This window comes from Pteronotus mesoamericanus, unplaced genomic scaffold, assembly GCF_021234165.1.
Source record: "Pteronotus mesoamericanus isolate MK-2021 breed Mesoamerican mustached bat unplaced genomic scaffold, CSHL_Meso_final scaffold_167, whole genome shotgun sequence".
Classification (NCBI taxonomy): Eukaryota; Metazoa; Chordata; class Mammalia; order Chiroptera; family Mormoopidae; genus Pteronotus; species Pteronotus mesoamericanus.
Window position 1 is genome coordinate 6,156,804 of NW_026555308.1, and position 14,916 is coordinate 6,171,719.

General features: G+C 39.1%; 1 protein-coding gene across 7 annotated transcripts in view; it reads left to right on the forward strand.

Annotated features, from left to right (window-relative positions):
- RBFOX1 (RNA binding fox-1 homolog 1) overlaps positions 1 to 14,916 on the forward strand; it is a 1,461,257-nt gene that overhangs the window by 1,441,993 nt on the left and 4,348 nt on the right. For 3 of the 7 annotated variants that reach the window (XM_054589558.1, XM_054589557.1, XM_054589561.1), the window contains one exon: positions 3,973 to 4,025. The exons of the other annotated variants lie outside the window; for them this stretch is intronic. In XM_054589558.1, coding sequence (XP_054445533.1) covers positions 3,973 to 4,025 — 53 coding nt within the window. The remainder of the gene's footprint in view (positions 1 to 3,972; positions 4,026 to 14,916) is intronic. 7 annotated transcript variants of the gene reach the window in all.

Consider the following 14,916-nt stretch of genomic DNA (forward strand, 5'->3'; position numbering starts at 1 on the left):
GGATATTTCTCAGCATGTTTTCCCAAAATTCCCGATGGTGAGAATTACCTGGAACCATGGTTCTCTCGAGGAGCACCAGTCACTTAGGAGAGTGTGAATGGTGTCCCCTGAAGCTAGTCAATAGCCAGGCCTGGGTTCTTATTAAATGTATAGATAAACACACTTCTCTCCTGGAAATCCTGATTCAAGTGGTCAGGGTCAAAACTGAGAAATCTATATTTTTAAAAAATATTCTAGGTAATTCTTCAGAGAGGCTCAAAAAATTCTGGAGTAGAGGGCGGGGTTGAAAATAGAAAAGAATACTAGGTGAATAAATTGGTAGAGAATTAGATGAACACTGAGAGGAAAAATGTATGGTATAGCCAGCAAAGAGGATTTTGAGTAAATCCATGGAAGATGATGGAATAAGTGGAACACGGGAGGAAGCAAACAGAGAGAGTGTGGCATTATGGCCACTGTAGACCAGCTTCTCTTTCAGGATTGAAGTTTGAAGTCCATTCTGCTAGCAGAGCTCCAAAAACTAGAAGTAACCATTCCTGGGAAATATATGTTGTTTCTGTGGTTGCATCTTTGGTAGCCATATAGCTGTAGGTTGCCCAGGAGGATAGCATGGTGGCAAAGTTGCAAGAAGAAACAAAAGCTACAAGAGATACATGGATTCAACTCCCTTTCTACTCTGCATTTTAGCATACTCAGGGTATCTTAGCTTTGGCTGGTATTAGAATGAGCTGCCAAGTATTTTCCTACTTTTTCAGACCCTGTCCCAGACCAATGAGGCCAGGACCCCTAGCAGGAGAGCCCCAACATTAACACTCTTAATCTCTCCCTGTGACTCTAAAGAGCAGCCAAGGTGAGAACCATTCAACAAGACGAGTGGTTCTCAATCTAAGTTGCATGTTAGAATCACCTGGAGATCTTTAGCAACTACTGATAACCTGAGACCCACTCACTGAGATCCCCATTTAGTCAGTCTTAGGTATAGTCTGGTCACTAGAAATTTCAAAATGACACCAGTTGTTTACCAGGTGCAGCCCAGGTTGAGAACTACTTGGCCAGTTTTTCTTGACCACCCACAATCACTGAACAAACAAGATGGCTGAAAATCAGGTGCAATTGCTTTTGAAATGTAAATCCATAGGTCAGTTTTGAGAGTGAAAAGTAGGCTAGGATTAGCTTAAGGGGGCAGTCCCTGGTGCCAGCCTCCTTTCTAAGGCTGAAGCTGAGAGGTGACTCCACCATCGAGAGCACACCTGCATTGCTCTGATCACTTAATGTTCCTGAACATCTTTGGGGGTAACCACTTCTTAACTATATCATTAAGTCATTGATCATACCTCGCTGATTCATTTAGCATAAATGATCTCACAGAGACGGTCCTAGACAATCCATTCATGTCTTGGATTGTTTGTCTTAAAATTAGATAGAGGGAAACAGAACCACAGAAAAACACCGCGTAAAACAATGGACATAGATACCACCATGAAACCTCTCCATATAATTCTACCTGAATTCTTCTGTTGGCCTGTGGGCTGCTTCTCACCAGGCTATTGTTCAGCAGGAATTTCCTATTTAGTGAACTTGTGATCACTTGATCAAAGGATAGTTTAGAAGGAGGGGTGGTCATATAGGTTCACTCCATGGAATTAATGATCACTTTTCTGAGACATTAGGATAAACTCTGTCTCAGAAAAGTGTAACTTCATTCGTATACCTTTGTTAAGGTAGCCTGAGATATAGTAGGTTGCTTGTATGGTTAAAAAAAAAAAATTCCACACTGAGTTGATACATCCCAATGACTACCATTTTTTACAAATATTTTTGTAACTTTTTTTGGCATTGCTTCAGAGTTCATCACATATTCTTTAAAATATCACTGCTGGTGCTAACTATGCTCTATATAGATTTGATTTGCTAGTGCGAACTCATTTGAGGCAACTTTTTTGGAGACAGTGAGTCATTAAAAGGGGTAATCATCCTTTGTTCAGAAATTTGCTCAGGAATCATAAAGGCAATGAAAAAATGTAAAAAGCATAAGATATCTAAAAAGGAAAAAAGAAAGGACAGAAGAAAATGGAGAAATGGTGGCACTTTTTTTTAAAGAGTATATAGTGTTAGAAAGAAGAGTGTTGTGGGCAACCATCATATTTTATAAAATTCTGGAACAATTTTTTTAAAAAGTCTAATTTGTTTACAGTCATACTTACAAGTTGCATTTTAAAAGTTTCTCTTATTCATTCACTCACCATCTTGCACTTATTTGTATTGGTTGCCTCCCATGGCTCTTCTCATGTCTAGCAGGCTGAACAGTTCCTTAGGGAAAATGCAGAAGTGGGATGCAAACTAGCAGAGTCTTCTAGGGTTGAGCCACCTCACTCATGAGGCCCCCCACATAGATAAGTGAATAACTATCCCCAAGAGCTTGCCCCTGTGGCTAAACCAGGTAGCCATTACTGTCATAGTGTTCTTCTTGTAAGCCTGCTACAAATAGAGGTCCCTCTAAGTGCTTGTTTGGCCCTCCCAAGAATATCATACCTTTAATTTGAGGTACCCATGTCTTACTGTCCCTTGAATACGTCAAATATAAGTAAGTCGAAATGAATATTCAGTCAAAACTTCGTCATTTTAAGGGACATTAATTTTATTGCTCTCAGATTTTGGAATTTTGATGCCAGATATTGATGGGGCTCAAAAAGTTTGAGTCAGAGTGAAAAGACAGCAAAATCCAATGACAATAACTTTTATTGTTTTAAGGGAAATAATACATGAACTTAGCTGTGACCTTTGTTATGTGAAAGAGAAACATAAAAATACTGTTCTCAGAGCATGTATAATTTTGTTTGGCTTTCATTGGTGCAGAAATGATTAGGATTTTTCGACCGAATGTTAAATTATAGTGAATTTTCAAATGGTAGCACTATTTATTTTCCAGGGTGTACCTCTTGCAACAGTAAAACTTTCTTAAGATGCTTTAAGAAATGCTCAATCACTAGATACTTTCTGAAGCACTGGAATATTTGAACAAGACCAATCAAACTAAGACCAAAAAGATGCATTTATCTTGGTTCTTGATGATCCATATGCACAGTAAAATCTTGCAAATGAGAAATAGGAGGCTCTATACTGCTGCTTCGGAGGCATTTAAGAGCCTAGCCAATCTCATTGGGGCATTTGTATAATCTGCCTGACACAGATGTTCTTATTTCTAGAGGAATAAACTGTATGTCTGAATTAGAATGCATTACATTGTGTAAATGCCACAGTTGAAAACATCTTAAGAGAGTTTTATCAGCTTTCTAGATTTACTAAATCAAAGTAAAATGGCATTTTCCATTTTTATTTTCTTTTAATGCATCATTAAAAATAATTTGGCAAGAGAGGGCTTATTTCAACTGATGAGTTCTCTTACCTTCTTCATGTAGCAAGCCTAGTTTGGTGAGGAAATTATTATCCATAACATGACACCATATAACATTCTTTTCTGAATTGATAGCATTTCTTTTTCTTGCCTTTTTTAAAAATAGTTTTTTGATATTATATTCATAATAATGAAGTGTAGAATTTTATGATTTCCCTACCTCGTTGCAATATACTCATTTTTTCTAATAGCCTATATTTTAAAAATGTAATCTCTGTTCAGCATAGAAATCCATATAAGCTCAGTCTGAAATGCCCTTGCCTTAGAAACATCTCCTGGCATGACATTTTGGTAACACGTAGCATTAATATTCTGGTGCAACAGCTTGTACATGATCCATATTCTGACATTACCATGATTTTGTTGACGAGGTCCCCGCATGCCTATTTCATGATCTTTCTAAACTCTCTAAGTCTGAGATATATCAACACATTTCTTGCAACATCCATTCAAACGCAGCACCCTTCCCTTCCCTCATCTGAATACATCCAACCAATTGGCAGACAGCACATGTCCCCCTGAGCGAGCAGTATTGTGAATTTTATCTTCTCTTCCAGAAATCAGTTCGTCTTCGTTGCAGCAGATGAAATTTCTTGTAACACCTCCGCAGGTAACAAACATTGCTACTTCTTGATGCATCCATCCACGTCTCAGTATCCTTTTTTTTTTCTTTTCCTTCACATGCTGCAGTCGGTCACTCTAGAAAGTTTAGTTAAAAAAAAAAAGAAGTTCGTATATCTTTGGAGTATAGTGGGAATCTTTAGTCTCTGCTGTCTAAAAAGACATTAGACATTTTGCTAACTTTGATATTTTAGTTTTGGTTTTAATAATACATGATCCAGAAAAGTAAGACTATGTTGAATGACGCCACAATAAAATCTTATGTTAAAATGCTGAACAGGGGAGATGAGGGACACAGACATGTGCTTCTATATTTTTTGATGCATTATGTCTGGGTTCGCACAGATTTATATGTGAATTATTTGGGATCTTTATGGAATGACTGGTATGTATTATAGGTCCCCAAAGACTGAATCTATAAAGCTGGAGGCATTGGGGAATATAATTATCTCTTTGTTATAAGAAGGGGATCTTCATTCCATTAGTTAAAGATCCTCTATTTCCTTTCTTTTAAAACATATTACAAGTAGCAGGACTTAGAGAGACAAAGTCTTCTGTTTTTGAAATTAGTGCATTGGCAAGTAGAAACTGCACCTGCATGATATATCCATCACAATAACACCTGTTTTTTTGCTTTGATATGGTTCAGGACAATTAAATTTGGACTTTCATTAGCATGGGATTATTTGATTAAATATCAAGATAGGTGAGTGACTTAACTAACAACAGATTTATTTATTTATTTATTTATTTATTTATTTATTTATTTATTTAGCTTTTAAGCCTAAACTATGACTGCAATGATTACTGGGAGATCTTACCAATGTGTGTTTTTAGCCACAAGAGTGCACATTGCAGCTCACTCACGTATAGTTGAGTATGCCATGACCTTCAAAAGCATACATGAAACTGAGCCTTGCAAATAGACATTCTTCTATTACCCATCACATTTGATCAATGAAACCACAAACAGAGGCATATTTGTTTCACTCCCTACTTACAGTCTTTGGAGAGAAGGAGCTAAAGGAAGGACAGAGAACTAAGAACATGTCCCTAGCCCTCTCTGCTCTAAAAAGCAGGGCTACAGAAAATTTTGCATAAGTTTTATTGATATTGTCAGTCTCAGTGTTTTTAGTGGATTGAAGTCTCACCTGGGGATTTGAAGGGGTATTCATGCTCATATTTTAAAGTGACAACTTAGTCCCTTTCTATGAAACCCTTTGGATAATGGTCCTCTTCAACCTTTAGCCCCAAATGTCTCTGTTTCTCCCCATGAGGGGTGATGATGTCCATAACACTTCACTAATGCCTAATAGTAGAAGATTGATAGTTGCATTGCTGGGGGTGGCAGGGGAATGAGCCTGGGATACAAGAGTCATTTAACATTTTCAAAACCATGAGAATGAAGCATGCAACTAAAAAGAAAACTGCTTGGGGTGGGAAAGAATGTTGGTTTAAAATGGTAATAGACATCATTTGTGGATCGCTGGTCTTCCAGAGCCTCTATCTTCCCTGTTAAACAGTATGCATGCCCCAGTGGGTCTTAGGTTAGCTTCTGACATCATAGATAAAACATTGCACAGTTATAATCCAAGAGGTAGATATTGATTTTTTGTCTTGTGACTTAACAAACCCTGCCTTGTAAGCAAGTGGTCCACACACAATATTCCGAAGAGAGGCTGTGGATAATGGAAGTTTGCCTGAGCAGAGCGACTGTTTTCACCTACCTTATCTAATTTAGGATGGCTACTCAGTAAATTCTTAATGAATTGCTATTGATCAAATTTCAAATTGAGAGAGATATCCCTGTTGTTTTGATGGCCATATTAATAATATTGTATGCTTCATGAGGTTCAATTGGAACTCTGAATTTTGAATCAAGCATGAAAAAGGAGACACCCATATCAAACAAACGTCAAATTATCTCCCAGCCAGACCGCCCTCCTCATAGAGTGAAAGTGAAAAATCAGAACTGCTGAGTCCATAAAGATTGTAACTCCTGGTTTCAATGGAGTCTTCCCAGGCCTCATCTCCCACATGCTGGAAAAACCCAGGACACCCACATTGTAAATATCATACCTGTCAGGAAGTCTCACCTCTATATATAGAACACTACTTAGGATTTGACAGATACCTTCAGTGTTTGACAAAAGACAACTTTTCTCTTTTTAAATAAAGAAAGAAATTTACAAGATTAAGTTTTGAGAGCTTGATGAATATTGTAACTGAAATTCTTATAAAGATTTATTATTCTTATGGCCACCTATGAGGGCAGCTGGCCAGGCAGTTTTGTCCAAGGCTCTGGGTAGAGATGGTGAAAATCATCAAATAGTAGCAACAGTAAGACTGAAGGATTTTTATTTCAGTTCCCAATGGAAAAATGATGATTTTCATGTGGGTCTTTTGAAGAGGGTACCAAAATGTCTATTCTGCTTTTACTAGCCACATAGAAGAAAAAAAAAATTATTAGCATTTGTGGTTTATGAGATGGTATCGACAAGGAATTGATTTTTTGAGTCAGTGGCTCCAAAAATCTTATTAGACATTTTGTTTTCATTGTTCCTGCAAGATGTGCTCACATGGATGTCCCACCTATTACCTCCACCTGGAACACTGCAATAGCCCCGTGTACTGTAACACCAAGATCCTTTGATGAGTTGACTTCTGAAGAGATGGTCAAAGGGGCAAGATTGTTCTCCCTTCTCCTGACACCCAGGGTCTCCCTAATGTTGTGATTCATTGGGGCTTTTCCAGGACTGGCTAATGATTGTAGTTGCAGTACGATATGGATATTGTATAAGCATGGAAATTGAAAAGCAATTTACTTTTGACAGAGCAGCTGGAAATTCATTTTAATAAATTAATATGTCTTGAGTCATCACTGCGTATCAGCAGCTGTTTTTAGCCCTTGGGACACAGCATGAAATAAGTCAGGAAAAGCCCTTCCTTCAGAGAACCTTCATGCTAGTTCACACCAGACCCAAATCATGTAGATGGATAAGCATGTAATATGTTGGCATATAAAGTGATAGAATAGCTATAATGAATCAAACAGCAGAGGAGGGGATGTAAAGGACCATGGGATGCTACTATGCATTCATTGATTAGAGTAGGCCTCTCTTGGAAGGTAACATTTGAGCAGGGACCTGAATCAAGTGAAGGTGTGAACCAGGTAAGTAATTGTGGAATTGAAAGCACTTCAGGCCAGTTCAAATGCCCTGTGGTTGAGGCTGCTTGAGACGTCCAAGCACAGTAAGCTATCCAGTGTGTCTAGAGCACATGAGCACAGGGAGAGTTTTAGAAATAATATTGTAAAGTTAACCAGGGGTCAGAACAAATTAGGACTTGGAGGCTACAGAAACGATTTGAAATTTTATTTTAAGCATGCCAGGAAGGCACTGGAAGGTCCGCTGTGATAGGATTTATTTTTTTAATGATGTGTTAGACTGCTTTGTGAAGAATGGATTTCAGTATGGCAAAAGCAGGGGAAAGGGCCGTAGTTGTGAGTCTCTTGCAGCTCTCCAGAGAGGGCATCAATGGCCTATGTTGCGATGATGTCTGTGCAGGAGCTGAGAAGTGATTGTCTTTGGGCTGTATTTTGAAAGGTGAACAAATAGGATATGCCTAAAGATTGGAAACTTACCAGGTGCACTTTGTGTTAAAGGTCCATGCCCTCCTTCTTACTCCAAGGGTGTATCAGTCATTCCCATGGAGGGCTAAGGCTTTTTGTCACCCTGGAAAGCAAGCCCTTCAACTCAGCAGTTACTATACCTCACATGGGCATTGCTGAATTCTCCAGGGTATAGGAATAACTTACTATCACTTATTGAGTAAATTCCGTGTCCTAGCTAGTATGATTAATCAAATGTGTGCGTATAGACATGCATATATAATTTATTACACTAACTCAGTGAGGTAGATGTTACTATCATTCTTGTGTTTCTGGTTAAAAAAGAAAAAAATGTTCAGGCCCAGAGTAGTTTGGTAACTTGCCTATAGTCACACTGAAGTCTATCTGATACCAAAGCTCTCTTTCCACTAGACCACACTGTCCCCAGGTGCTGCTTTTATCTTGACTTTGGAACATTGACCTTTGCCTCTAAATGGAATTCTCCTGCTTTCTTCAGCTATGCTATCTTGCTCCTATAAAACTAGTACTTGTGAGTTGGGGGGCATAGTTATGGAAATTTTGAGGCTATATATGGGAACTGAACAGTTCTCTAAACAATTGTTCCATTGAGTGTTTATTTAACGTGGTCCATCCCCTTCATGCAGCAGGTGTATGTTGAGTCTCAGATGTGCTGGGTGCTGATCTAGGTGCAAGGATAAGGTGAGAAAGGGAGCAGCTCCCTTGTCAGGGGTCACTTTATGTATCCAGAAGATGGAGGGTTGAACAAGCAAAGTGTGGTCCAGGTCAGTTCTCCAAAAGCCTTTTTGATACTGAAAATCAATGGTTAAAAATCACCTAGCAGGATAAGCCATTCTGTGAAAACTACGAGACTCTTTGAACTCTAGTTGTTTTGGTTGAAGAGTCTAAGTTCCCCACTGCTCCCTGCTCAAGGGAGTGTGTGTATGTGGGCTTGTGTGTTTATGAGGTGCAGGTGGAGGCTGGGTCTTAGTCCGTGAGCAAGTCTTTCTCATTCTACCATGCCAGGTACCATCTTAGTGGCATGGTGAGTCAACCTGGGGACATACTCCAGGTCATTATGAGAGCTGGTCACACATGTAGCATAAGGGTACAAGCCTGTAAAAAAGCTTTGGCCAAAGGAACACATCTGTAAAAGCTCTGAAACCATCCCTTGCAGGACAGGTTGATATGCACTTTATTAGGTAACTATTAGAAGCAATATTTGGCAAGTTCAGAGGCACAAGGGAGTTTTCACCACCCCTTCTACCCTTCTGTCTCCCCCAACCTGCACACATGTACACACACACACATGCAGGCACGTAACACACACATCCATCCAGCTGCCCGAAGACCAGATAATATTTATAAGAAATTTCCAAATTGGTCATTTCTTTCATTGTGATTCTTCAGCAAATTTTATCTAATTGACTTCATTTTGGTGATTTGATTATTTATCGAAGTTGTCATGCAGTGAATTGATTTGGAGTTAATTGGTCTGTTTCCAATAAAATGTGATTTGTATCATCATAGGTGACATACAGAGTGCTAAGGGGCATACATCAAATGAACTACGTACAAGTAATCATAGCATTTATTGACAGCTTTTAAGTATACTAGGCATGTTCAAGGCTTGTTACATGCAATAACAACACCCTACAAATAGAATGTCTCTATCAGTTTACACATGAAAATTAAAGATATCTAGATAGCTCTGAATTAGCCTGAGTAAGGAAGGGAATTCTATATCACTGCAGAATTTAAAACAAAACAAAACAGAACAAACAAGCAAACAAAAACAACCCAGTGGGTACCAAATGCTAGAGTGCATTAAAATCACCTGCAGACCTTAATATCAATGCAGATTTGATGTTGTCCTCCTCTCCCCCTGCCTCAGAGATTCTCATACACAGATCTCGAGAGGGAACCTGAAAATTTGCATTCCAACAAGTTCCTTCGGGCAATTCTAATAGAGGAGTCCTCAGATCACACCTTAGGAAACACTGAGCTAATCACTCAGGAATCTTTTCCATTTCAATGGCAAGGAGAACATCCAACTGGTGTTTCTAGTCATGCTTAGCAATATGGCAGCCAATCTCCACATGTGGCTACTGAGCCCTTAAAAGGTGGTTGGTCCAAACTGAGATGAGCTATAAGTGTAAAATACATACTAAATTTCAAAACTTTAGTACAAAAACTATATAAAACATTTTATTCATAATCTTTCTGTCAATTGCACATAGAAATGATAATGTTTTTAATATAGTGAGTGGAATAAAAATATAAAAATGAACTTCCCCTGATTTTACTTTTTTAATGAGGCTACTGTAAAACCTAAAATGTTATATGTGGCTTGCACTCGTGTTTCTCTTTTTATTTTAATTTAACAGTACCATTCTAGAGCCACGTTTTCACTCAAATAAATATTGAAAATGTTTGTATGCCTCAAGGACTGGTCTCTCAGAGGTGAGGGATACTCACCCAGAATTAAACTATTTTGACAAGTAATCTGGATATTATTAGTATTTCTTGACTTTACGTTTTAATTTTGCCTCCAAGTAACTTACCTCCTCCTCACCCTGCTTATTAACCTTTTAGAACCTTTGATCCACTTTCAAGGAGCATGATGGGTAGGCTTCAGGTGGACAACCCAGTTCAGGGATAGTTCTGACTCATGTAAATACTCCATGAACTCTACTGTAGTGATTCCACATGGAATAGGGTGCAAGCAAGAGTTGCAATACTCTCAGTCTTAATAGCATCAGTAACTGACACTTGTTTGGTTCTGATTAACCCTTATCTCAGCACTGCTAGTCTTTTACAGTCAGTATGCACTATTATTGTCTCTATCCAGGGGTGGAGAAACTGGCTCAGGAAGGAGATAAACTTTGAGATTACTTAGCAAGAAAGTAGCAGGAGCAGGATTTAACTCTAGGAATTCTGACCTTGTGGAATTCTTAGCTTCAACTTAGATTCTCTGCAGTGGTATTGAAAATTCCACCAGGAATATAGACACAGAGCTACCTTTGTGTGCTTCCCTGCCCACCGTGAATTAAACCATATTAAGCCATGTTGATTTTAAGACATGATGAGAAAACTTCATGATTTTGGTAAGCAGTAGTTAGGACACAAAGAAAGTGCAGTGGACTTTCTGAAAGGAGGGTGGCCTTGGGCTTGACATTAAAGAGAGTGTGGCTATGTGTCTTTTATTATAGTTGAGGAACTGTGTAGCCAAAAGCAGGACTTATTGTGCCTCTTGCCTCCCAGACAGTGGCTGCTGCTGTGCTGCGATGAATTCAGAATCAAGGTTCCTACCTCAAACCCACTTTGTTGGGATTTAAATAAGAAGACATTTTGAACTGCACTGGGAGGGCATAGAAAGGATGATGCCATCAGATTTGTCATGGGGGTATGATCTGGTTCTCATAGATTCTATAGGTGTTGGGTTTGTGTATGTACTTATGTACACACAATTCAGATGTGTAACCCACATCCATGCACAACAAATCCATGACTCCCCATTGAGAAGCTAAAGAGCCCAGAAGATACTTTCGTTCCCTCTTCTGAGGACAAAAATCATGAAACTGAAAACTATGCTGAGTGATCTGTGAAGATGAGTGTTTCAATTCCAAGCTAAGGAAGTGGGCAGCAGTAGAAATCAGAAATCTCAGAGTCAAGTTGAGGTAACTCCATGTTGTTCATCTCAGAGAATTTCTCCCATTTCTACCAGTATCTTTCTTGGAGGTTTAGCTGCATTTGGAGCTATTCTCTGATTTTGAGTTATGGGCCTTGTCCACTTACTCTAATTTAAGAGTCTTATTAAAGTCATTGCCTAGGAGAAGGCTACAGCAGTCACAGAGGAATATTTTCTTGATTGTAGACATTCACTAAGGCAAGGTGAGCAACTGAGGTCTGAGACCACAGGAAAATAAGTGGGAACATGCTCTAGATAAACCATCACTCTCCAAATGACAAGCTGTTAGAATGGTGAGGCCATGGTATAGTAAGTACCCTGTTTGTATACTCTGTGGTTAGTATGTGTCTTGCATTGATTACTCTTCCCAGGTACCTTACATACTATATCTTAAATATAATTAGGAGAGCACAGTAGCCCCTAATGTCATTGCAGAGACTGAGGCCAATGTATACTTATCCCTAGCGATGTATCCTATTTTGAATGTGTGCTCTGCAGTACTTTTCTGTGTGGTAAAGACACAGCCTTTGTACCTACTTGCTATGGTTGGGCTGTCTGGATCTATGCCACATTGTGACATAGATATGAAAGGAGAGGATATTTACCCATCTTTCTGCCCCACAGGGATTCCCCCAACTATCTCTGGGACAGGAGGCATGGAGAATTGATGTTAAAGTAAGAATAACAGGTCCTGGAGACATCAAGGCTCTTAACTGAAATATAGAGAGTGAAATTAATTACAATATTCTTACTCTATTCCTAGAAGAAAATCACCTGACTGTTAAAATGCTGGTGTGGGGTACCAACATAGCCTTATTGTATTTTATGAGCATCCAGCTTGTTTCAACTAGATTTAGAAGATGTTATTAATGAGCGATATTTGCATTTCTCAGTAGAGTTGACAAAGTACTTTACAAACACGGGTTCATATTGCCCATTCAACAAGGTGTCATACTTATTTATTTAACCTTAAATTCAAATGAAGCAACATCACCTTAATTTCAAATATAGCCATTTAAACTACATCTGTAACTCACAAATTAGGTAGATCTTGACTCCAAAAAATGTCTGTAAGTTGACTGGTAGGGCTACACATGATCATTAGAATAAGATCTTTCAATTCCTTCTACAAACCAACAGTCTGGGCAGGAGTGAGAGATTAGCTTGTGAAGATCTATATAAGAACCCTTTTATTATAACCTTCTATATCTGTAGACTGCTTTAAAATGAGTCTTGTTTCTTTCCAGGCATTTTATCTGTCAATTTAGAAGGGCCTCAGACAGAATGATACCATTTTATGTACAAGGAAAATGAGTCTCAGAGAGATTGATTTGCCCAAGTCATTGAGGAAGGATATTGCAATGGCCAAACTTGGACCTGGGTCTTCTTGCCCCAAGGCCTTTGCCCTTCCCAGGGCCAGGGGTGGGCCTCCTGGTTTGAAGTTGCTGCTAAGGTCATAGATAGACAAGGGCACATGATGGCTGCAAGCTGTTACCTTTTATTTCTTTGTTTATTTGGCTTTTTCCTAAAGGGTTTTAATGAGCTTTATGTCAATGTGGCCAGTGTTTTGTGACCTCTCAGGGGTGATGTGAAGTTACACACTCTATTTCCAGAGTCCCCAAAATCTTTTCTTCTGAGTGTCTTCAAGGGTACTGAACATCTCTGACAGCAGCTAAACTAAAATCTCTGGAAAGCTTATCTGAAAGAATCTTGCCATTGACAGAATCATAGTGATGGGTGCAAAGGTCTTCCCAGGCCTCACTTCTCTCTACTCCTCCCTCTTGCTGCCTTCACTCACATGGTGGCATTGGCTCAGCCCCTTGTTTCTCTGCACTATGGGTGGTGCAGTGCTAGATCCTGGGATACAAAGGCAAACTAAATAGACTCTACCCAGCCTCCAGAGAGCTGACATTCCAGGAAATGGTACAAGTAATTAATCAGGGACAGAAGTACGTAAGCAAAATCAATAGAGATTCACTATATTACAGGATGGGTGAGGAGGGGTTGGGAAATTGTGCTTAAGAAATAGTATTCAGGAGAGGAGCCACCTCTCTGCTCAGGTGACATTTGACCTGAGACATAAAGAAGGAAAGGAAGTAATTCAGGTGGAGGATGAACAAGTACCAAAGCCCTAAGAAGAGAATGAATTTGCATGTGTCCACAGATCATTGAAGAGGCCAGGGTGCCTGGAACCCAGCAAGCAAGGAGTAGAGGGGTATGTGAGAGGACAAGAAAGGAACAGAGGTGGTTCATGCAAGTTTGGATTTTATTTTAGAATCAAAGGAAAACCATTGGAGCATTTTAAACAAAGAAGTGATATAAGTAGATTTATATAGATTTATATTTAACTAGGTAGATAGATGAATAGACAGTTGATAGATAGGTTTGACAGAGATAGATACACTAGGTAGATGGATAGATAAATAGATGAAAGATTGATTGATTGATTTAATAGAAATAGATATAAATGGCTGGTTTAAAGAGACAGAAGTAGAACCAAAGAGACAAAACTTGAGGCTGTTGTTGATTTGGTTCTGGTGAAATACTGATTGGTGATATGAAGATGGTGATAGTATGAACTGAGTGAAGTGGACACATGTAAGAATTCACCTGTAATTTCTGATAGATGGGATGTAGGGAAACAGGAAGCATCATGACCTGGTTGCTCTGTTGTCCACTCTGGCCAAGGATGGGTGGTGTGAAAGGTGACTGAATGAGCAGATCACTCATAACATGGCAGTCATAACACATTTTCTCATCACTCCGCCGAGGTAGCTGGGAGTTGCCCTTCTTCCTTTGGGCAGTATATAGCCAGCTCTGAGGACACGAAGTCACTGACCTGCCTGCATACCTGTTACAAGAGTAACGCTGGAGTCCACATCTCCCTTAATGACCTTGTGTCTAAATTGGAGTGTCACACAAGGGCGTGTTCAGAAATTTGCATTTGAAAAGAAGCCTTCTTGCTTTCAGTTTGAGCTGACATGGTCCCTTTTCCTCTGTGAAAATGAAATTTATTAATCATAATAAAACCATTGGATTCTGAAGGTAGAGGTCACCCTGAGGAGAAGAGGCGCCTGCTCATTTACGAGGAATAGTTGAGCGCTGCTGTATTTTAATTCTGCCGTGGAAAAGAACATTGCCAAATTGTTACCTTGGGCTTTCCACAAAGGTTGAAGCTCTGCCCAGTGTTATAAACAAATAAGAATTTACAATTAAAGTATGTGGGAGGAAAAGACAGGAGCTACGTTTTCATGGAAAACGTTCAGGCTACCAATATGTCACCTCCCCAAAAGAGAAAATTTTGCCACAGTAAAACTATTCCCCAAATTAAATTGAAAAAAGTAATTGCTCTGAATTTGCCTCTTCACCCTCCTTTTGAAGGAACACCATGCTGTGGCATCACTTAGTACATTTCCAAAGGTATTCGGTTTTTGTAGTTTATGTCTTGTTCATACCATGAGCTTTGCTAGACAAAAGTGCTTTAAAAATAATCCTACTAACATGTTTTTCCCCTCTAGACTAATGACAACTTTATTTTCTCATAAAATAAAAGTCAATGAC